Here is a 13,782-nt window from a genome sequence, read left to right as displayed (position 1 = left end):
TATAAAGTTCAGAGTTACATATGCTACTGAAAGTTATGCACTCATGATGTATGGAAATTTACATTTCCCATATATTGGATTCTATTCCTCTTGAATCGATTTACATTTGCTTTCGTTATGATTTTCTTGTCCATTTTGTAAATTATGTGCTGCATTCCCATACGTCTTTAGTCCAACACCCACGTCATCCTTCCCAAGAAATAATTGGACTGGGGGAGAGGAGGAAAAAGTCAGTTTAATGTTGCACTTGGTGGAGGAAGGGTTGTCTAATGCAAAGGACATAACCTGCTATGGGGCACAGCCAGGTTGCGTGGGATAGGTTATGGAGGTCTTCTGGTCAGTGGTTTAATTGGGGCATTTAGGAGAATGCAAATAAAGAAACATAACATGTTATGTAATGAATGTCAGGCTGTGCTTGAGGGGGAAAAAAAGAAGCCAATACACTTAACAGCATGGATGGATTATTTAACAGCAGAAATGGCCAGTTACCTGAAGTTATAAATATCCAATCCAGGTGTAAGGTGAGGTATTGTTCCTCAAGCTTGTTATAAACAATGCAGGAAGCCACTGATTGCAGATTGGTGAGATGAAAAATTAAAGTGGCAGGCAAAAGGAAATTCTCTGTCATCGCTGCAGACTAAACCTAGTTCTTTCGTAAAGTGCTCTGAATGTTTAGTTTTCTAATTAATGTAAGCACTTATCTACTTGTCCTGGTAATTCTTAGAATGTAGGTTACACATAATCAACCCGTCTCTCCCCGGTCGCTCCCACTTCTCCCCTCTCCCATCGGGCAAGAGATGCAGAAGTTCGAAAACGTATACCTTCAGACTCGGGGTCTGTTCAGGCAACTGAGTGGTCCTCTCACGCTAGAGTGCGGCCCTGACCTGCCATCTACCTCATTGGAGACCTTTAAACTGACATTTAATTGGACTTTATCTTGCACTGAATAATATACCCTTTAAATATGACGGCTTGATTGTAATCATATGTAGTCTTGCCTGGATAACATGCAACAGCAAAGATTTGCAATGTACCTCGGTATACATGACAATAATAAACTAAACAATAACTGTTTTAGGAATGTAAGTAAAGTATCTTTTTTTCATTCTGTCTCCTAGATATCTTGTGCTTTTTTTCTAGTACTTTTCTACTTTTTCTGTAAAAGCCACGATGACACATGGTCTGTGGTGGGAATGAATCTAGAAATCCGCCTTTTATTTGAATTGCACTCCTGTCCATTTTTCTTTTTTCTCCCATTGAATTATTGTATGTGAATATAATTATATTCCAGCTTGTACCTGAATATCCAATGGTGCAATTCTTTTGAACCAAGGCATTTTTCCTCTGGTTTGGCTTTTCAAAAAAAAAATTCCCCCTATTGCTCGAACTCTGTTTTACTCAAGATTCCAGCATCTGCAGTTCCTCATGTCACTTTCCTCTTATTCTTGTAATCTTCCCTCCTACGATTTTCATTGTTTTTGTTACTTTAGTGAAAGTTCGGGGGAAAATGTCCACATTTTCTTGATGTTGTTTTGACTTCAGTTATCTATCTTATGTTTGCTTATTTTATCGTACAATATTTGTGTTTAATTCTACAATATTTTCCAGTTCCTCTGCTTTCCTATGTCCTTAAGTCATCTATACTATTTTCCCCAGATTTAATTTTATCTCGCTAGCAGTATCAGATTTGTAATTAATCTATTGGAGAAGGCATGTTTTTGAAATTTTTCAAAGGGCCCATTTTCTGTGGTTGCTTAAGTCAACTAACCCTTAACCTAAAACTGGGAGTTCCTACTTTACGTATCATGTTCAGAGTTAATGTTCATAATGTACTTTTCTTTAGGATTATGGTAAATTATGATAAGCTGAAGTCTCGCATCAGTGAAATTGTCGACAGCAAACGGAGGTTAGAAGAAGATTTGAAGAAACAAGCCGCTGACTACAGGGAGATTGACAAACGGATGAACAGCATCAAACCTGACCTCATTCAACTAAGAAAAACGAGAGACCAGTACCTCACGTAAGCAAAATAATTCAAGGTCATTCAAACCTTAAGGTCCTGCAATACTTGGGACGTGAGGCAAATGTCGGCGTGTACACTCCCTGACCAGCTGGCAATTTCAGATTTCCATCATAAGTTCTAGGCGCAGAATTAGGTCATTCGGCCCATCGGGTCGACTCGGGCCATTCAATCATTGCTAATCTATCTTTCCCTCTCAACCCCATTCTCCTGACTTCTCCCCATAACCCATGAGACCCATACTAATCAAGAATCTATCTATCTCTGCCTAAAAAAATATCCTCTGACTTGGCCTCCACAGCCTTCTGTGGCAAAGAATTCCACAGCTTCACCACCCTCTGACTAAAGAAATTCCCCCTCGTTTCCTTTCCAAAGGTACATCCTTTTATTCTGAGGCGGCTATGGCCCCTGGTCCTAGACTCCCACTAGTGGAAACATCCTCTGCTGTAATTTTGTTTGGTGTTTTGAAATTCTCGGGATGCATGTGTGGCAGCTATATGAATACAGCACAATAAGAAACATGTTATTTGGGTTGAAATCTTTATGAGATTGTTGCAGTTGGATTGGAAATAGAAATTGCCGTGCATTGTGATTCAGAAAATTAACTCCTTCAATATGACAGTGGACCACCTGGGCAGAGATTTGGTTGTGATACCAAAAGCATTGGAGGCTATGACTAGACTGGGCAAAGGCACAATATTGGGTAAAGTGGATTATAAATAGTGACTTGGGTTTCTTATAATCTGTATACTCGATAATATTCACTCCTGTCAATTTTATTTTTCTGTTCAAGGTGGTTGACGCAAAAGGGAGTTCGACAAAAGAAGATTAACGAGTGGCTGGGCATTAAGAACGAGAACGCTGAAGAGTAAGTGACTTTTTAATTTGTAACTACTTTTACATGGATACTGTTTTCCTGGATTTTGATGCTTTGATAACCGAAAATGTTTTATTTATTTTAGCCAATACTCTATGGTGGAGGATGATGAAGATCTACCTCATCACGATGATCGGTCTTGGAACGTGGGGAGTCTTAACCGGACTCGGGCGGAGAGCCTTCTAAGAGGAAAACTGGATGGGACGTTCTTGATCCGGGAGAGCAGCAAGCCAGGCTGTTACGCGTGTTCAGTCGTGTACGTGATCTCTGCCTTTGCTTGCAGATGCTCTATAAAACACTCCTTTGCCTCTACAAAACTATTTTAAGATCATAGTCAGGGCACTGTAGAGATTTTCCTGCATGATTAATAACCTTTTGAAGTAATTTAAAGATACATCGGGGAGACAGGCCCTTCAGCCCACCGAGTCCGGGCCGACCAGCAAACCCTGTACATTAACTCTATCCTGCACAAGCTAGGGACAACTTACACGTATACCATGTATACAAACCCAAGCCAATTAACCTATAAACGTGTTTGGAATGTGGGAGGAGACTGAAGATCTTGGAGAAACACACATAGCAACCAAGTCGCAGGGTTACATACATGAGCATTGTTGTTGCCTTGAGGAATATCCGAGGCCAACGCATGTAGTCCATACTTCTCAGCAGTCAGATATGGCCTTGGTTCAATATTTTATCAGGAGTACGTCACCTCCAGCGGTGAAGCAGAATTTAAGTACTCCTGAAGTGGCAGCCTAGATTTGAATATGGTGAATGGATTAGCTCAATTTTTACAAAATGTTGGGGATGCAAGCTAAAGTGATTTTTCAGCCAATGCTTTGGAATAATTCATTAATTTATATCACATTTTCGTTCCCTTTTATTAACTGTTCTCGTTCAAGAATATTCAAGGGGAGAGTTAGAGATAGCTCTTGGGGCTTACGGAATCGGGGGGGTATGGGGAGAAAGCAAGAACGGGGTACTGATTTTGGATGATCAGCCATGATTATATTAAATGGCAGTGCTGGCTTGAAGGTCCGAATGGCCTACCTCTGCACCTATTTTCTATGTTTCCACCTTGTTTTGTTTTCTGACCCGTCTCTGTTAAACAGCTTTTTTTTCTGCTACACTCGCCATCTGAATTTCAGACAAGTTTATCCAACAATAGTGCAACGTGATCTTCCTATCACGTTGGACTATTGGATTAAGGGGTTGGACAGGCTAGATGCAGGAAGATTGTTCCCGATGTTGGGGAAGTCCAGAACAAGGGGTCACAGTTTAAGGATAAGGGGGAAATCTTTTAGGACTGAGATGAGGAAAACTTTTTTCACACAGTGGTGAATCTCTGGAATTCTCTGCCGCAGAAGGTAATTGAGGCCAGTTCATTGGCTATATTTAAGAGGGAGTTAGATGTGGCCCTTGTGGCTAAAGGGATCCGGGGGTATGGAGAGAAGGCAGGTACAGGATACTGAGTTGGATGATCAGCCATGATCATATTGAATGGCGGTGCAGGCTCGAAGGGCCGAATGGCCTACTCCTGCACCTATTTTTTATGTTTCTATGTGATGTTTAAAATCGGAGACCTGGTTGGAATATTACTGTTGTGTCTGCTGGAAGATATCAGTACTTGGTGTGTCAAGCATTAATGCTGATAGAAGTATATAAAATTCCAAGAGGCATAGAAAGTTTTTCCCCCAAGGATGGAATTATCACAGACATGGGGACGTATCTGCAATGTGAGTGGGGAAATGTTTAAAGGAGATGTGAGGGGCAAGTTTTTTGGAGTTTTTTTTTTTAGGGTGGCGCACACCTAGAACATGCTGCTAGAGATGATGGTGGAGGCAGTTGTGTTTGTGGCCCTTGAGAGGTTTACATGGATATGGATCCTGTGCAGATAGAGATATAGATTGCTGATTAGCATGGATATGGGGGGTTATGGGGAGAAGGCAGAAGAATGGGCTTCAGGGGGAAGAGAGGGATCAGCCATGATTGAATGGCGGAGTAGATGATGGGCCGAACGGCCTAAATCTGCTCCGTTCACTTCTGAACTTAGTTTAACGTGGCATTATGTTCAGCATGGACATGGTGGACCAAAGGACCTGTTCCTCTGCTATACCATTCTATGTTTAATTCTTGATAGGTGATATTATCCAAACAAGTATAAGTTGACATTTTCTACCTAAAGATAATCGAAAGGGTTTTAAACTCTATTGATTGATGTACTATTTCCAATTCATTTCAATTTTTCTTTTCCTCCTTTTAGGGTGGATGGCGATGTGAAACATTGTGTCATAAATAAAACTCCCACCGGATATGGATTTGCGGAGCCATACAACTTGTACAACTCCCTTCGAGAACTGGTGCTTCATTATCAGCATACGTCACTCGTACAGCACAATGACTCCCTTAATGTCACACTAGCTTATCCAGTATATGGCAATCAGAGAAGATGAGAGATGAAGACTTGGCTTTTGACTGCTGGACTTGGTCATTGGAAATGGCTTCTACTCTGCCCTGATTCAGTTTGATTCCTGTTCAGGCGATGGTGTGCAAACTTGACTTGAGCTTTCCAGAGACGAGAGAAGCAACCGCGTTAGAGCTCTGAATATAAACTCGTAGCGTGCTTGTTTTTGTAGGGAAGCACATATTAATTGAGCACTGCTATTAACTGTCTCCTCCTTCGGGATGTTGGGGCAGGTTTTTATTGGTGCTTGTTTACATTCTTCGAAAGGATTTACCAGTTGGAATGTTGGATCCTGCAAATCCATGGAAATTTAAAAAAAAAACTGAAGGAAGAACATCAATGTTCATTAAAAAAACAAGAACCCAGTGAAATGTTTCTCTTTGATCCAGATCGTGGAAATGAATCAAAAATGGAACGGCTCATTAGAGAAATGAGTGAGGACTTCATATGTAGCAAGCTGGCACCTTGGAAAATTTGTACCAGGTTTATCATGAGAAAGGGAAAGTTTTTTTGTTCAGACGTGAGGGGGTTGCTCGGATGGGACACTGTCAAAAGTGCTGGATTTCTAGACTTGAGGCCATGCAAGCCTGTTTTATAGACTGTTTAAAAAAAAAAACTGAAGGAAAAGACTTCTACAAAAGTGGCACACAGTATAATGTATATAATATGTATATGCATCATCCCCACTCTGGGATAGTTGGATCAAGTAAAAATGCTATCAGCCTAATCATAGCAGCTTTTACATTGTTTCCTATTTTACAGCTCTTTTTCAGATATGGAATATGCAGGCCTGCATAGCAATATCACATTTTCAACAAAAAAAAGAGTACCCATGATATAAGCTTTGTTTTGTTGCCTAAAAGTGTTGTCAGTTTTCACATTGTTGTGTTGGGTGTTTCCAAAACACAAAGGGTGCCTGTGAATTCAGCGTTGAAAATTTGAGGGGAGGAGAGGGTGGAGAATCTGATGGATTCTATGTAAATCACTGGCTCAACAGCATTCTGACGATTTTAAGACAAAATTTATGAATCGAACTTCAAAACCTATTTCAGAAATTTTGTGTATAGCGGTGGTTTTTCACTGGTTTAACTGTGTTTAAACCACGTTGTTTTCGCCTAACAAGCGGCCATATTTTATATATCCAGAAAACACTAAACTTTCTTTTTCCACAACAAAAGCATCAAGGCCCTAACCTAATGTTAACAAATTTCTTGCTCCGATTTGAAACCTGGAACTCTTAGTGTCACCACAGTTTTCCATCCCTACACTCTATAAGCTTTTTTTTAAAATCAAGCTTAATATACTCCTTGTTTTCTGACTTGCTTCACCTTTATCTTCAATTAAACCATGGTCCTGCAGTTGTGGGCCTTGGCACTTTTAACTTATTACCTCAGTTGTTTTTAAAACAAAATTAGCCATCTAATGGGCATAATTGTAACCGTGTACCTGAACCCATAGTGGTCGTGTTAGTGGGAAAACAACATGTTTGATATCAAATCACTTTATCTTGCTCGGTGCATTGCTATAATTCAGCTTCTTGTTTCACACAACACAAAAGCAGAAGCGTTTTGGAACTTCAACAGTGTAATGGTGCACCTTTTGAGACTCCAGGGAAGACACAGTACCCTTGTAGCGCATTTAACTTTTCAGCTGTATAGTGTAGTCCTCTAGCATAACTAGCCTTCCGAACTAAATTGTCTGTGCAACAGATCTACAGATTTTTTAATTTCACATCTAAGGACTTTTTTTCATAATTTCACCCCCCCATTTTAAAGTAAACCTTCTCGAAGAACGCTGGATCATACAGCTACAGAATAATTGAGTCATTATAACCTTGCAATTAGTCACTAGAGACTTGTGAACCATTTTTGTATTCGACATTAACGGAGGCCGCCATGATAGAGAAGGGGTCGGGAGAATAAATTGGAAACATTTCTTGCAGCTGAACTTTCTCCAAGCTAAGTGATCTATTGCACAGTTTTAAGATTTAGATTATTTCTGCACATTACATAGCCAAGCATTGATGACTATGCAACTTGAGTTGTCGCAGAACATAATGTTCAAACCTGCTAAAAGACAATCGAGTAAAGTTTAATATTAATTTAATTCCACAAGTAAACCAATGTTTCCAAAACATTTTTCTACAAATAAAAACTTGGTAGCAGAGGGCTTGCTTATTTCGCAATCCAATGTGCAAGTCACCTTAAGATGCAACGTGCTGGAGTAACTCAGCGGGTCAAGCGGCAACCCTGTAGAACTTGGGTAGGTGACTTTTTGGGTTGAGCCCCTTCAGACCTTTCTTCAAGTCATCTTCATTAGCTTGTGAGGAAAAGTTGGCATTGTCTACTTCTCCCTGATGTGTGATGAAGATACTAAACCTAAACTATTAGACTACAAAGGTGTGCTAGGCTGTGGCATTATTCACCTTATGACCCTTTTGAGGGCACCACTCGCTCTCTTGCAAATTTTGAATATTCTCCAACCTGAGAATACTTGTGCTTTTGGTAGTGTGAAACAACCTGGTCCCGTGTCTGCAACAAAGTAATTATGGTTCCATGGGCATGCTTTAAGCTCTTCCAAAGGTACCACGTGCGATGAGCTTTACAAAACTTAAATCAAACTGTTAAGTGTTTGGGTGTTGAACTGGTTGTGCGCACAGAATTTTCTTTCTGTATTGGAAATTCATTTCGTTTTCTGTGTCTCTACGGTGTACGTTCTTTGTATTTTTGCTGTAGCTGTGTTTTTTGAAGAAGCTTTGCTCCTTTTTAAATGTGTGTAATGCTTTGTTTTAATGGTACTACTGCTGATGAGCTTTTTTTTTAAAGAAAAAAAAATTTGCATTGTGTGCCATTTTGTTTGGTGTTGCATTTCTGTGAAACTTCCTTGGTTGTGGAACTTTGTGTTTTCACATGGTGATGCATATCTTAACAAAACTGATCTGAAAGGATATTAATCTTGTAATTATTCATGAGCCATTTTATTTCTTGAAGTAATAAATGTAGTTGCAGAATTTTGTCCTGATGTTGGGCGTTTTAAAAGAAAAAGTCCCCATCACCCCCATCCCAGAACTATTCTACATTCCGTTGAGTATTTAGAGTAAATTCAAAGTGGGGAAAGGGTGGAATCTTTCAGCTAATCTCGTGAGGAATTAATTCTGTTTTTTCCAAGGTTTTTTTTTTTTTTTTTTTTTTCATTTTTGACTAGCTACTTTCCAAAAGAGAAATCAGATACGACTTTAGTTCTGCTAGGCCCTTGGGCGGGATCATCACCATGAGACTGCAGTTGATGCCTGATGTGCTGCTATTTCTTTTCAGTCTTTTTAAAAAAAACTTAACCTCCATTAGTTGAAATAATGTTTGTACATTAGTTAAGATTGCTTTGTTTAAAAAGCCTTTTCCATTTAAAAAAAAAAAAAAAAAAAAAAAAAAAAAATCAACATAGGCAGCATTGTCTGAGGTCTCTACTATCACTGAAGTACAGCCTCTTAAAGCTATGCTTGTTCTAGATTTACTAGGGTTTTTTTTTTCATTTTAATTTGCTATTATTCATGTATATGGCTATCATAAGGAATAAAGTTTTGTTTGGAAAAAAGTGCTTTGTGTGGAGCTGAGGGGGAAGCTATATGTAGAATTTTTAATAGCTTCCATGGCCTGTTAACTGCCGTTTCTCACGTGACGACATAATGTGGTTGTAGATTTTTGTTGCAAGGAGCCGTTTTAAATAGCCATGAAGACGGGAGGTGTGTAGTTGCCATGGATATTGACATCGAGAATGTGTTAAATTGAAAGATCCTTGGTAACTGCACACCTATGAATTCATTAATGGCATTAGAGCTAAAAAATCCCCTTTTCTATAAGAAGGCCCTATTGTTCAGGGACTACATAACCATGAAATTACCATTTCTTTCATTATAGGCCACATTTGAATTATGGCTGACAGGTACCTCTCCATGCATTACTTAATACTGCACAGATCTTTAGGTAAAAGTACTATTTGCAGCCATTTAAGCAATTTTGCGAGAAATGAATTTAAAATGTGCACTTAAGCAAGTAGGAAGTTTGTACAATTTATCACGGTACAGAAGACCAAACTAATGGCACTTATGACTGAATGGGGGGGGGAATGTTCTTGCCTCAACCTAGATTTTTTTTCCAACATTGGTATATCTTCACGAAATTCTGAAGTTTTTAACTCAAATTTGCATAACAATTCTACAATATTTATTGATCATCAGTGCCTGATTTACCATTCGGAAATGATGAGATTATCTAGTTGTCCAGGTACCTTCCTCTGCAGAAGATGCAACACCTGTCCCTATACCTCCTCCCTCTACTCCATCCAAAGACCTCGCCAGTCCTTTCAGGTTAGGTAGAGGTTCACGTGCACCACCTCCAACGTCATCTACTGTATCTGTTGTTCAAGATGTCTCTTGACTCTTGTACATCGGCAAGACTGGACGATCGATCATTTGGCGATCATTTCGCCTTCGCTCAGTCTGCCTGAACTTACCTAATCTCCCGGTTGCGAAGCACTTTAATTGTCCTTCCCATTCCCACACAGACCTTTCTGTCCTAGGTCTCCAGTGTCAGAGTGAGGCTAAACACAAATTGGAGGAACAGCATCTCGTATTTCGCTTGTGGTATCATTTGTGATTTCTCAAACTTCAGATCGCACCAGCTTCTCGTTTTCATCCAACAAACAGCTAACGATGGTCTGTTTCCATTATTGTTGTCATTTCTTTTCATATCTTTCATTCATTGTTCTTTATCTCTCTTCATCGTCTATATTTATCTTTTCCCTAACTAGTTTGAAGAAGGGTCGAAGCATCACACATTCCTTCTCTCCAGAGATGCTGCCTGTCCCGCTGAGTTACTCTCGCTTTTTGTGTGTGTGTATCTTCGGTTTACACCTGCATCTGCAATTTCTTCCTTCATCTTGCGTTTGAGGCAGCGGAAGTCTGCAGCAGGGTAATGCCATACGGTTCGACATCGGTAGATTCCTGCCCTTAAAAAAGGGTGCTTGGTTGGTGCCAAGCAGTGGCGTTGCTGCTGTCTCTGTTGTCATTCGCCTGAATGAGGTCAGTCGACAGGGCTCACCACAGGGAGGTCGACAACATCAGCCCCCAGTTACTTCCTACACACAGCTGTCAATGTCACCCGATGCAGGCGGTTCTGGTCGGTGGCACTGTGGGCCAGTGGTAGAGATGCTGTCTTACAGCACCAGAGACCCAGGTTCAATCCTGCCTATGGGTGCTGTCCATGGAATTTGTACATTTTCCCCATGAACGGCGTGGGTTTTCTCCATGTGCTCGGGTTTCCTCCTACACTCAGATGTGCAGGTTTGTCGGCTAATTGACCTGGTAAGCTTGTAAATTGTCCCGTGTGTGTGTGTGTAGGCTAGTGTTAGTGTACGGGGACTGCTGGTCGGCACGGGCTCAGTGGGGCCGAAAGGCCTGTTTCTGCGCTGTATCACTAAACTAGAGAGACTATCTTGAAGCTCCATATTACAACCAGTATTCACTTTTAACCTTGCATGATTTAATGCCTATTGGACTATTAATGAAATGATAGCGGGGTACTTGAAAAATAATAGGAATGGGCAGATAATGAAAGGGAAATTAGATTTCGCAAACCGATTGGATTGTTGAAGTGAGTAGCAGGGGGAAGTTTACATTTTTATTTCAATATGGAGACATGCAAAATCTAAGATTGTGGATTTATTTATTGGCATAAGCTGAGAATTAGTTAAGAGACAGGAAACAGTAGGAAAAATTGAGCATTTTCAGGCTGGAAGATGAGCTAATGTATGGATAACTGCTGGGTACCTAGCTGTTCACAATCTATATCAATGATTTGGAGGAGTTGTGCTACTTCCAGGCTTTGCTTCTGATGCAAACTGAGTGTCAACGTGTGGTCAAGGGAATTTACACTGGGTAAGTGAAATGAGGAAACGGAATATGTGGATTGTGAAGGCTCAGAGGAATAGGGTTGTTCTCCAAGCGACAATGGGCCATTGTGGAAGCACATCTTTCCCCAGCCAACAATGGGCCAAATGGACTCCACCCTGCCTGAGGTCCCCTGTTTTGTTCTCGCCTTCCCTACCTTTCAATCGAAAGAAAGATTCCAACTCCAAGCATCACCAGTTCCTTCTCTCCAGAGATGCTGCCTTGTCCCGCTGAGTTACTCCAGCATTTTGTCTCTGGTGTAACAGTTCCTTCCGACACATCTTGTCTGCTCCACTGCCAAAGCTCCTCAAGGTATGCCTACTTTGAAGAAGTTCGTCTCTTCCCTCTGGGTGTTCTGTCTCACTCACTACTGCTCTCTGGCTCCCTGTCATTGGTACATCCTCCCCACCTAACAATAGGCCTTCCTGCACAAGAATTAAAATGTTGACATGGAAGTACAGCATGAAATTAGAAATACAAATGCTTCTGGCCTTTTGAGCAAGAGGATTCAAGTGCATGAGAAAAGATGTAATTGTAAAAAGGTCCTTGCAAAATCTCCCATGGAAGGAGAAATGCAAATGAAAATGGCCTCCCCATGCAAGGCCAGCAGCAGAATCAAGTACATTGCACGCCGGCCCCTCCCTTTTCTCCCCTCTCCCATCGGGCAAAAGGTATGGAAATGTGAAAACACATGCCTCCAGATACAGGGACAGCTTCTTCCCAGCTGTTATCGGGCAACTGAACCCATCCTACCAACACCTAGAGAGAGGTCCTGTGTTGCCATCTACCTCACTGGCGACCCTCCAACTTTTTTTTTGATCGGTCTTTACTGGCTTTATCTTGCACTAAACGTTATTCCCATTATCGTATATCTGCGCTGTGGATGGCTCGATTGTAATTGGGTATTGTCTTTCTGCTGGATAGTGCGCAACAAAAGCTTTTCTCTACCTCGGTACACGTGACAATAAACTCAACTCAAATTCATACATGTAATGCAGGTTCGATACGATAGGTAGAACTTTATTTATCCCAAGAGGGAAATTGGTCTGCCAATAGTCACAAAACATAACAAGATACATGAAACATGAAATTAAAGTGGAAAGTCCTGGTTTGGGGATGTGCAAAGATTGGGGAGAGGGAGGGTGGAAAGATGTGATCTCATTGAAATATACAGAATATTTCCTAAGCTTGACAATAGATGCGAGGGTAACGGGGCTGTCCCACTTGGGTGACTTAATTGGTGAGTTTTGAAGAGTTTGGAAAAAATGACATGTTGAAGACCTTCGCCTATGTTGAAGACCAGCTACGACTAACTTCGGGGAAAATTGGAAACCCAATAGTAGAGTAAAGACAACCTCCTTCGACTATGATGAAGACTTATCTTCAACTACTCTCGATCACCTACGTCTAACATACCGATCTACTATGACTAAACCTATGATTAGAAAATAGGTGCAAGAGCAGGCCCTTTGATGTGATCATGGCTGATCGTCCCCAATCCGTATCCTGTTCCTGCCTTCTCCCCATATCCCCTGACCGCTATTTTTAAGAGCCCCATCTAGCTCTCTCTTGAAAGCATCCAGAGAATCTCGTACCTCTAAAAGTATAGATTTTTTTCCATGGCGACCTTTTTTAACTCACGGGCATTTTTTAACATATTGTGGAAAAAACGCCGTGGCGTAGCTGAGGCCTCGAGTACGCGGAGACCACTCTCGAGCATTAAGGAGAGTTACGAAGACCTCGTGTCGACCATGCTGCGAGTATGAGTCGAGGGCAAACTCGCCAGAACTTGGGGATTAGGTCGCACAAGTGGGACAGGCCCTTTATTCCCCCGGCCAAAGCATGTAACTTTCAAAATCAAGATGGAATGATGTATCTTCGCCCAGAGGGGAGATGGTCTTTGACACGCACTTCCTCAAAGGACTGAGGAGGCCCAGTCACTGAATAGTCTCAAACCAGTGCTTTATATGTTTTTGGATGTTGAGGAACTGAGAGGTAGTGGGTTTAGAGAAGAGAAGCAGCTCGAGTAAAAGATCAGCCGGAATCTTATTGAATACAATACGATAGAACTTTATTTATCCCAGGAGGGAAATTGGTCTGCCAACAGTCGTAAAAACACAAAATACATGAAACATGAAATTAAAGTGATAAGTGGAAAGGATTGGGGACGTGCAAAGATTGGGGGGAGGGGGAGAGGGATCAGGATCGTATAGGATCAGGATCGTTGAGTATAGAAGCTGGGATGTAATGTTAAAATTGTACAAGGCATTGGTGAGACCAAATCTGGAGTATGGTGTACAATTTTGGTCGCCCAATTATAGGAAGGATGTCAACAAAATAGAGAGAGTACAGAGGAGATTTACTAGAATGTTGCCTGGATTTCAACAACTAAGTTACAGAGATAGTTTGAATAAGTTAGGTCTTTATTCTCTGCAGCGCAGAAGGTTAAGGGGGGACCTGATAGAGGTCTTTAAAAA

At 41.0% G+C, this 13,782-nt stretch overlaps 1 protein-coding gene across 1 annotated transcript in view; it reads left to right on the top strand.

Annotated features, from left to right (window-relative positions):
- Positions 1-8,371, top strand: part of LOC129695104 (phosphatidylinositol 3-kinase regulatory subunit alpha-like) — a 78,575-nt gene extending 70,204 nt beyond the window's left edge. Inside the window, exons 13-16 of the mRNA XM_055631857.1 lie at positions 1,844-2,020; positions 2,814-2,888; positions 2,983-3,153; positions 5,161-8,371. Coding sequence (XP_055487832.1) covers positions 1,844-2,020; positions 2,814-2,888; positions 2,983-3,153; positions 5,161-5,350 — 613 coding nt within the window. The 3' untranslated portion in view covers positions 5,351-8,371. The remainder of the gene's footprint in view (positions 1-1,843; positions 2,021-2,813; positions 2,889-2,982; positions 3,154-5,160) is intronic.
- The last annotated feature ends 5,411 nt before the right edge of the window (positions 8,372-13,782 follow it).

This window comes from Leucoraja erinacea, chromosome 3 (assembly GCF_028641065.1).
Source record: "Leucoraja erinacea ecotype New England chromosome 3, Leri_hhj_1, whole genome shotgun sequence".
NCBI classification, from domain to species: Eukaryota; Metazoa; Chordata; class Chondrichthyes; order Rajiformes; family Rajidae; genus Leucoraja; species Leucoraja erinaceus.
This window is presented reverse-complemented; position numbering and strand designations above follow the sequence as displayed.